The sequence below is a fragment of the Schistosoma mansoni genome, chromosome 1 (genome assembly GCF_000237925.1).
Source record: "Schistosoma mansoni strain Puerto Rico chromosome 1, complete genome".
NCBI lineage: Eukaryota > Metazoa > Platyhelminthes > Trematoda > Strigeidida > Schistosomatidae > Schistosoma > Schistosoma mansoni.
The window spans coordinates 15588637-15599454 of record NC_031495.1 but is presented as its reverse complement, the minus strand read 5'-3'; the positions used below and the strand labels follow the sequence as shown (position 1 = coordinate 15599454).

General features: G+C 34.9%; 1 protein-coding gene across 1 annotated transcript in view; it reads left to right on the top strand.

Moving 5' to 3' along the window:
• The first annotated feature begins 139 nt into the window (after nucleotides 1-139).
• Nucleotides 140-10818, top strand: part of Smp_141040 (putative striatin) — a 27475-nt gene continuing 16796 nt past the window's right edge. Inside the window, 6 exon segments of the mRNA XM_018793417.1 lie at nucleotides 140-347; nucleotides 383-630; nucleotides 662-801; nucleotides 2011-2153; nucleotides 3790-3916; nucleotides 9882-10001. Coding sequence (XP_018647932.1) covers nucleotides 147-347; nucleotides 383-630; nucleotides 662-801; nucleotides 2011-2153; nucleotides 3790-3916; nucleotides 9882-10001 — 979 coding nt within the window. The 5' untranslated portion in view covers nucleotides 140-146.

Genomic DNA, 10818 nt, shown 5'->3' with positions numbered 1-10818 from the left:
ATATTCGTGCAACCCAGAGGACAACCAAACCGACCCACAACAAATCAAATACGGAATGACCGCCTCGTGTCAGGCCGTTCAAGGTCGCAAAAAGGAAACGGCGGGCAGGTACTGTACAGGTACAAAATTCTGATGCAGAGCTACTGATGGATACTGAGTGTTTCAGTCGTCCTATTACATCTGTAAACTTTCAAAGAGATGCGGAAGGAGCTGCTGAGACATTTCCATCGATCCAAACTAAAACTAACTTTTACACTATGGCTGGAATTTTGGATTTCCTGCAGTTGGAATGGTCAAGAATGCAATCAGAACGAACACAATGGGATGTTGAGAGAGCAGAATTGCATGTAAATTTATTGTCTTTAGCTATTAGTTCGCTTAGGCGAGGATAGCGTTCCTTCAGGGTAAATTCAGGGGACTTGAATGTCTTCGGAACGATTTGATTCGTCGAATCAAAATGTTGGAATATGCCTTAATAAGAGAAAGAAGTAACAAAACTCAAGATGGGCAATCCAAAGAAAACGAAGAAAATATGATAAGCGTGCATTTTTCTAGGTCTGATTCTGGTACAGACCATTCAAAAACAAATGTAGATAGTGAGTGGCAAAATGAAAATATCCAGCTGAGCAAGTAATTTTCCATTTTTTACTCACATACATAGGTACTTAATTGACTCAACTTCATCTAACGTTTCACATACCTTTGGTAATCCAGCACTCTGCGATGCTTCTGGAGTCAGTTTGCTAGTCAGTGATGGTCTCAGTTCAGAAACTAATGTTCTCCAAGGGTCTCTTAAATATGGTATGTAGTTGCTTTGCACATATAATATATATGCATAAAATCGAGACAATTCAAAAACATATTCATATAAATTGGCTAATAGTCAAGTTAGAATGCCATGAGCTGTGGACAATCAAGCTGTATGTTGTACTGGTTTGTATGGTTACGGGCAGAATTCCTGCTAATTTTTTCATTTTTTGAAAGGAAAGTTGATGTAACCTCGATGTCGAACGTTTAAATTGTGACTGGCGAATACCCTCTGGACTAGTTAGTATTCATCTGGACTCTAACTTAGTGGATGACGCGTTGAAGTTTAAACCGGTAGTTAATCAGTCTTAGTCTCCTTGTTGTTACCAACAAGTTGGATGCAAGTACTTGAAGTTGACTAGTCTCCAATGGGACGAAACATGCATCTTGGATTTCAAAGCTATTTACATTCCAAATATACTGAAAACTCGTATTGGAAGGGCATCATAAAGCCGTTCAACTAAGATGTGCATATTGTTAACTAAGACAAATCAACTGCATCTTAAATATTAATAACAAGACAGTGCACACCTTTGTACTTTTTTATCCTGACTTTATGTCCCTCGCCATCCCTGACATCCAGGAACAGTAGAAAGTACTGAAACCTCATAAACTGCATATACATGATATAGTTGTCATCGAAGCTTCCATAGTTGCGAAATGTCTCAACAAGATGTGAAAAATGTGTAACTAGGGGTTATATAACATCGCTTAATTATGTATAAAACCAAAGTAAAGCTGCTTTTCTGGCTCTTTGGATTTTCCAATAATTTTTTTAGCTTGTGTTTTACAAAAGAGTATTCGAATAATCAAAAAGTGCATTAGCAATCATTTCCAACTTGATGTATGGGAGCTAGATCAGATTGAGTCATACGGTAATCCTGTATAGTATCACTTATCTGGTTCAGTCAATCCCCCTTTTCTAACTTCATTTTCTATGATAGTTAGGATTTAAGCGTAGTGTATTGATGGGTTTTTTTCATATATTAAATAGATATAAAATGAATGTCATGTACAACATACGCAAGGAATTTCACCCAGGTTCTGTTATGTATATGTTCTCCCCACCTTAGTTAAACCCAGCAAATTAGAATAAAGTCACCAGTCGGAAGCTATACTGACAAGTTCTTATCACTAGTTTGTTTCGCAGGTTATTTTTATTTCTCCAAGACTTTTTACAGTATTGTTTTGCTGCTCATATAGATGATTCTGAGTTAAAGGGTTTGCAAAATTCACTGGAACTTCCCATAGAACATTGTGGTTTGGAACAAAATAAACAATCACAAGATGGCCCGTTTGACTTCAGTTTGTCTAACAGTTCCAGTTTTGATTACTTGGCACTTACGGTATGTACCAATAATTTTTATTGCTGAAATGTTTTTGTTTCATGTATTCATTCATATGTGTAATTCAGTAACCAGGTACAGACTCATAGCTAAATTTAACCCGCATTCTAATAATACCTACTGATACTATCTTGGCTCCGGAACTGAAATAGTAGTATATCCCTTTGTACTTGAAACCTCATAGTTTAAATATGAGTCTCTTAAACATCAAGCCAATATTCACTCAATCCTTACAGTGGTCCTGTAGATGCAATCGTGCGATTAAAAGCTGTTTTTACCGGGGGAGGCAGAAAATACCCTTTGATCGTGATTTTTAAATCTACTCGACCTATTCTGGCTAAATCGTTTGAGTGTATATTGCTAACCCCCACTTAATAGCTTAAGGTTTTTTACTCAAACTTGTGTGTGGTTATTAAATCACATAAATTTTGAAAAAACAGTATGAATGTGAAGAACAGAATGACTAAATGTTGTAGCAATAGCTAATAAATATTTATGAAAGAAAATAAGAAAGAAATAGAAAGCGATAAATTATTAAGAATAGTAGATTGCTTGAGTTTCTACTGTGCTTAAGTTTTTAATGGTATATCTTAAAAATCAATTATTTCGACCATGTGGTTGATTTCGAAAGAAGATTCTAGTGAACCAATATGACCTGAACTTAATAGATGTTCCAAAACTGAACTGTTTACTGATTTCTGTAATCCTTAAGATGATGAGGTAAAAGACTGTCCGGAGTGCGCCTAGAGTTCATTCTTTGAGGCCAATACGACTCGCTCCACAAGTATTTACCTGTTAACTTGCTCTTATAGAGCGGGTTATATTGACCGCACACCGTTGAGTCTCTCTAAGCGCATCTCTAAACAGTACCCTACTTGATCGTCCTAAAGATTACACAAGTTAACAAACAGTCTAATCTTGAAACATTTTTTTAAGTTTCTGATTACATTGCTTCACTAGCATCTTTCAAAATCATCTGTACGGTCATAAACATTTGCACCAAATGTGGTATACAAAGCAAAAAGTTTTGCATAAAAAGAGCTCTGGTAACCCACCAATTCAAGCATAAACTGTGTGTATCAAAATAATACGTATAATCTTCCATTCTACAGTGGTCTTGGCGTTTATTTCTATTTTCCATACTTAAAAAATTTCGTTTTACTCCTAGCTTGTTTCACAGATATTAATTAGTTACTATTACAACATTTAATAAGTCCATTCTTTACATTCACTAAGTAAACAATTATCACTGCTCTACAAACAATCATCTTAACATTTTTATTTGCCGCTGGAGTTTTACATAACTTTCTCTCAATATTTGATTTTCATAAAGTTTATGGTACAATAACCTCGCTTATTTACCTAAACTATTATACTCGATGTTTAAAGCTTTCGACTATTGTCGATATTTTTTAATGACACAATATCCTTCTGTTTCACCATAGACTACTATTTCTGGTAAATAAACTCACTATAGATGCGATTTTACACTTTGAGTCAATAAAATTGTTAGAAAGAAAATTGTCCCTGCTGAATCGTTTCTAACTCCTCCATGACTCAATGAATTTCTTTTGTTATTTAAATATGATATATATATATAAACTCATTTGTTTATTTTCTCTCCTAAAAATGCTAGGAAGAAGGGGATCTGACTTCAACAATTGAGTCTCAGTGTATTACAGACCCAGAAACTGCTGAAGCACTTTTAGAATTTGAGCAGCTTGTTGCGCAAAGTCCATGTTTGGATAAAACTCCTTCGATTGGTTAGTTTGCATTAAGGCTAATTAACTTAACGTCCTAATTAATAAATTTAAAAATACTAACTTATATCGATATATTTTGCGTATTACTTCTGACTAAGCCATATTAAATTCCAAGTATCTCGCACTTGCCTTACGACATAAGTGAGGGAAAATACTGTAATGGACTTATACTTACTTGTATGGAAGAATAAGCATGGATGACAATACCTACTCTGATTAATGTGTCACAATACAAATAACAGAAATATGTGAATGTCTAAAATTTATTTAAGTTACACTGAACATTAATCTGACGTAAGTAAAGCATCCTATGTTATCTATTACTTACCACCCTACTTTATCGAATGGCTTATGTATATTTGCTAAGAAAGCAACTATTGTTATCCACCATATAAAATAGAACCTCTTTATCTACAAAACATTTGTACGAATATTAAAGCCTTAATCGCTTTAAATTTTATTTAATAAATCTGAACGATATAAGGACAACTTTTTGCACACTCACCTTCATACACACAAATATACTGGGTAATGGTTCATGTAGAACCACCTTGATCAAAATAAAATGGCGGGACTTATGTTGATTTTGATTGAACTAAATATTCCACCTTGCTCCTCCATACTATTTAAACTTCTGCCAATTTAATTTGTCATTAGTTTGTTTGTTCTAAAGAAACGATTTAAATTAAGTCCCGAAACATCGGAAATTCCAATTTCCGTTCACCAGGGTGTCGAAAGTATATCATTATTTTATTATTAGATAACTCCATTGTTTCAACTGTTATCTTTTGTCTCCTTATTCTTATGTAATTAACAGTAACATTTGACTGATGTTAAGAACTTTATTTCTTGTTACTTTTCTGAAGAACAATCACGATTCGTGCCATTACGTAACTCACGGTCACCAAATTGATAATTTAGTATTAATTGTTTAAACTGTGTATTGGTGTAGAAACGTAGGCTGACCACTTGGTCAACCCTAAACAACATAGGGTTTGAAACTATCGTGAATAGATTTAAGATGCCACACTATACGAACTCAGCGTGATGAAATTAATATGATAAGTAGCAAAGGAGTCAGATTGCTAGTAAAATCAATGGTATTAATGATAACGAAAAATAAAGAATATTTCTTCAAAAGAGTGGATAAATTCGTAGATTACAAACTATAGAATAATAATAAAAATTCACCATTTACGTGAAGATAAAGAATGAATGTATCTACATAACTTCGATCGCCTTAATTCCATATGATTCAACATTACCTACTAGCTACTATTATTGCGCCGAACAAAATCTAGTAGTTTGAACATACCAACAACTAATGATTTCATGTACTGATGCGACATCTTGTTTCGGCTATCACTAGCTCTCTTTCAATCTACTCCTAAACCAGCTAATATACCGCGTTGAGCTGGATGGTGGTTAAGAATACGTTGCATATTTCCAGTCACCTCAGTCAATGACGATTCACAACCGGCTCTCCATCTCAACTTAGTAACCTACGTATACTCTCAATATGTGATCAACGAATTAAGAAGAAACATTTTTCTGCTTAGTCTGTCTTCTAAATATCTTAAAAAATATTTTCACTTTATTAGAAACATTAAACAATTTCAAGTTATTCGTTTTGTTGTCATCGTATCTTCGTGACGTACTTTTATGGTTTCGCTACATTATTCAAGAAGTTCTGATTCTTCGACTTAAAAAAACTAAAATATCCTAGTTGATTTTGTTGGCTATTGACATCAATGCTATGATTGCATTTAATAGTTAAAAAAGGGGGTTTAATACACTCGATGTCATGATTTTTTTGACAAAATGAGCAACAAAGTTTTCTGTGAATCCAATCTGGTTGGTCAAGATTAATAAACTCTCAAGATTTGAAATTCCGCTATTCGGTCCTGAAAGAGATCATACTACAAAGAACGGGAAATATTAATCCATGATTCACTATTTTAATTTTTATAGCACTACCCTCAAGCTAACCACAGAGATTAACATATTCTAGGCAAAATATTTTCTTGATGTTGTCTAGCTTACTACATTAAAAATTTTTGTCAGTTATTAAATGACGTCAGTTTAGTAAATTATACACCTTTATAGGATGGCTAAGTGAACGTCATTTTAAACGGGTTGTGAGTCTTCCTCTCCCCCCCACACACAAACTCACAAGGTTTATTGACAGATATTGTTGATATTTATTTGCCAAAGCAAACGTTTATGTTAATGTTATCGTGGAGAGACATTTTTGCTTGGGATGTAGTTGTATTGCCTCCTACGGATAAGCAAGGCAAACAGCCCAGTCCAACTTCCTGTTTTTAGTATAACTAATCAGCTGTTTTTGAATTCAACCCATCTTTTATACTTGTCTTTAGTTCCCAGTCGTATGTCTGTCTATCTACCAATAACCAATTGGTCTGCTTATGTTAGCTTTATCGATTCAATTTTTGAATAGATCGATAGGTCTTTATGAATGTTTCTGCAGATATTTTCCCTTATTTTAAAGTTATGCAACCTTGCCATTCGCCTCTTTTGTTTTTCTTTATCTCGCTTATCAGAATGAGAGAATTATAGTTTGTTTTCATGTGGAAAAATGTCTGCAGGATTTAAAAAAAAGTATTCATAGTTCGCGCGTTGATAAATATCGATAATGTTAATATTACAATTACAAATTAATAAAACGTTAAAATTACAAACTTATTTAATTGATGTAAATACCGTCTAGGTAGTCAGTAGTACTGAATTGTTACCGTACCGTAATCTCTGAATTAGTCGCTATCAGGCAAGCAAACAGAATCACAGTAGGTATCAGAGTCATGGATCTGATGTACTTACTATTCATCAAACAATCAGTCGTTAACAATTGTCAGGTCATTTTAAAATAACTTAGTCTTTTTGGGAATATTAAATAGACCAGAATATAGTTATATATTAATTCTGAAAATTGGAGCAAGATGTTTGTTGACCTTATCAGGGTGATCAAATCAAAATTTAGCTTTAGGAAAATCGGTAACTCTCAGTCTGAATTGTGTTGAAACTATGTATAATTGACTGAAGTCTTAAAAGCACCGAAATTGTGTTGTTTAAGACATAATTAGTTGTTTACTGGGAGATGTTCAACATTTTACTACTGAAGTTCGTAAGTTAAATGGTCAAATAAACCAAGAGATTAGACGTCTCAACTCTGTGTTTACTCAAAAACTCCTATCTTGTAAAAGCTCTCCAAGTATGTGGAAACTCTTTAAAGAAATTACAGGGGACAGGAAGACTAGAAGCGATAACCAGCTGAATGTTTGTGACTTAAATAAGTCCTTTATACGTCAGTCATCTGACATAATGCTCCCTATATCCAAGGGTCTGAAGAATAATTGTGTTTCCAGTTTCACTGAAAATGATGTCCGAAAATGCCTCCAGTCACTTAATTCATCCCAATGTTTAGGACCTGATGGTATCCCAAACCTCCTTTTTAAAAAATGTGCTGATGTTCTATGTTATCCATTAACGAATATCTTTAACAGATCCTTCTCAACTAATGTCTTACCGAAAATGTGAAGAAAGATAAAGATAATCCCTATACCAAAGAAAGCTTCTGGTGATAAAAATGCGAAACTTAGACCCATTGCAATAACTTCACCTTTCCTTAAAATAATGGAAAAATTACTGATACAACCACTTCAACCTGCAATAAAAGAGCACTGTGATCCATATAAGTTTGCTTACAAATGCAAAAGAAGCACATTAGATGCCGTTGCTGTTCTGCATCACAATATAGTGTTCGGGTTGGAAAAGGGTAAGAAGTATGTTAGATGCGCACTCCTGGACTTTACTTCTGCTTTTGATTCTATTCCAAGACACCTCTTACTTAACAAGCTGATCAGCGTCGACACTGACAGCTGGATAACCAATTGGCTGTGTTCCTACCTTTCTGGAAGAGAACAGTACACTGTGTTTGAAGGAAAGTGCTCAACGTCTCTACTGTAGGTGTGCCACAAGGAGCTGTTCTTTCACCTTTGCTCTTCTCTTTTTTCTGCATGGTCTGCCATCTTCCACAGAAAACACTTTTGTAAAATATGCGGACGACCTCACTGTATGTATGCCGATTTCTACCTCCTTACATCCCATAGAAATGAATGAGTTTTTATCTCGTATTGAAAGGTGGTCTGTTGGTAATGGTCTCTTACTCAATCCATCTAAATGTCAAGCTGTTAATTTTAGCTTGAGACATGGACAGAACCTACACTCTATTTTGGGATCACATAATGCTTGTGCCATTAGAGACTCCTTAATAAACACAGTGTCGAAGGTCAAATATCTTGGTGTCATTTTTTTCCTCTGATCTTTCTTGGTCTTCTCATGTTTTACTCTTATCGAAAAAAGTTTACCGTTTGACATACTACATAAAGAGGCTGCATGCTTTTGGGATTACTCGCCATTTACTCTTACAATTTGTAAATTCCTGCATATTACCTATTATTCTATATTGTTCTCCATTATTCTTTCCTGGGCTTTTGAGAAAAGACTTTGCTGTTTTGCGTAGAGTGCTGAAGGCGGTTTGCAAGGTATGTGGTGAATCTTTTGAAGTCATTATTAATATGCTTGTGGATAGACATCTTAAGTCTTGCAAACTCTTGGCAGGTGTTATTTTATCAGATACTAACCATCCGCTTCATTCATATCTTTCTCCTTGTATATCTTCTGGTAGAACGAGACGTAAATACATTAAAATCCATACACGCAAGCAAGTCTATAAAAGTTCTGTAATACCTTACTTAGCAAATTTACTTTGTGACGAACAGGCTGTTAGAGTTGACCTAGTAAATAACCTGTCTTCTTAAGCATGTTTCAAATTTGATAATTTGTATAAACTCAGTTTGTCTTAAACCTTTTTCATTCCTTCTCTGTTTTTTTTGTTTGTTTTTCTTGGGTTTTTTTTGGTAAAAAAACTTGTTGAAATAACTCGTGCTGAGAATTCTATATTGTATCAGATTATAATATTGAATAAAGCCATTAATAATAATAATTTACCAGTCTACATCTAATTATTCGTCATTAATGCTGCAGCAAAATCTAGGTGGTGTGATCGAAAATGATTATGGACGTCACACACGCATACACAATGGGAATATTTCTAAGACAATTCAGCATCTATAATCATGTCAAGATAATCACATAATATTAAGATCTATCTTCTATTATTTAAATATTTTCTATTCGTTCGTTTCAGAGACAGTTGGAAATTTCCAAATATTCAAAATAGCTATTGGGTCAATCCCCCAGTTTATGTATCAATAATTGACTTATCCACTTAAATAAATTACTTTTACAAGTGTCATTGAATCTGTAGACATGTACGATAAATTTTTGCTTTAACGAAATTCACTTTCAGTTTAAAATTTCAATTAAAACAATTGGATATCTTCTTCATATAATAATTTGACTCAAAGTCCCGAGTATTTGGTATTCACACTTAGTCAGTGACTTGTATTGATAATAGGAGTTAGAATTGTTTTATCGATCTCTCTGTTATATTCTGTTGTATGTGTTCATTACCCAAAATGCAAGAAAAAATTAGATGCTTCCAGTGGGTTCAACTTTAGAATATAAACAATAAACGTAATATATGTATCAATACCAAGATTTGACTTGATAATTTCGAATATATTGAGCATTGGGTAGATTGTTATAAATATATTAATCTATTTATAATAAACGTAATAGGTTAAGTCAATCCTCGCTAAAATCATCACTTTGAGTATGAGTATACAACGAAACAGAGTACTTCGCCTTTATGTAATATTCACTTAGTTCAATGATATATTAGTTATAAAACTGTCGATTATCTTTTATCAGTTTGATAGTAAGTGAACTATTAAAATGTTCTATTCTCAGATTAAATATTATTTCTAACACATTTGAGTAATTTTCCACAATATTTATTACTATTACTGTTTTGTCCTACTAGAACATATAAATCATACTCTTTTAAAGCATAATGAGTCTTTACACAAGGATTGGGATAATTTAAATGAACAAGAACTGTTGCAACGTTTCGAAGAACAGTATCGAGCAGACCGTTCACATGGTAAGTTTGATCACTATCAGTCTGCATAAAACATCCTTTCTGAATATTTTTCTATCCACCGAATACATATGAGCCACACAAGTCACTTAATTTGTGTGTGGGCTGTGTTACTGACCGGGTGCCAAAACCGAAGCAGGTGGTTTTCTTAGGTGGCACGCCTGGAGCCTTCGACCTAAAGGTCTGATCCACAAGTCAGTGGAGCGACGTTAGGAGATGCAGTCTCATGGTAGCCGGTGACCAATAATTAGTTCATACGCCATTTGTCTCCTTAAGTTCCTGGAACCCATGTACACGATTAGTTTGGAATCAGGGTTTTCCAACTCCCCCATGTGGATCCTTCATATCCACCAAATCGGTTAAGACCCCGGACATTCGCTTCTCATCCTCTCAACTACCCGATCGTTGCTGCTACCTTGACGTGGTGGTCGGGCTTGCCTATCGTGATGAAGCAATCGAGCTATGCTGGCTGGAACAATCGTTCCTCGAGGTCCTACCATGCCAGACAGGTCGGTTGAAGAGCGGTGAGACTAAAAGCAGCAAACCCAAGGTCCGAAGGCGAAGTCGTACTGCTGACTGTACAGAGGTGTGACAGCAGTAAGGTGTTTCCTTCAGACAACCAGCATGACAGCGATGCTGCCTTCCCACAAGGAGGGGTGGGGTTAGAAAAGGTCGGCCCTAAAAATGCACACCTCGCCTTATCCCACGGATATCCGTCTCCGGCGGTAAGGTTTTTTTTGAAGAACGGAGCTAACACAAAAACTACCCACAAAAAGGTCGTGTGTGACCGACCTCAAGCAGTTGTCCCTTGGGCACTGCG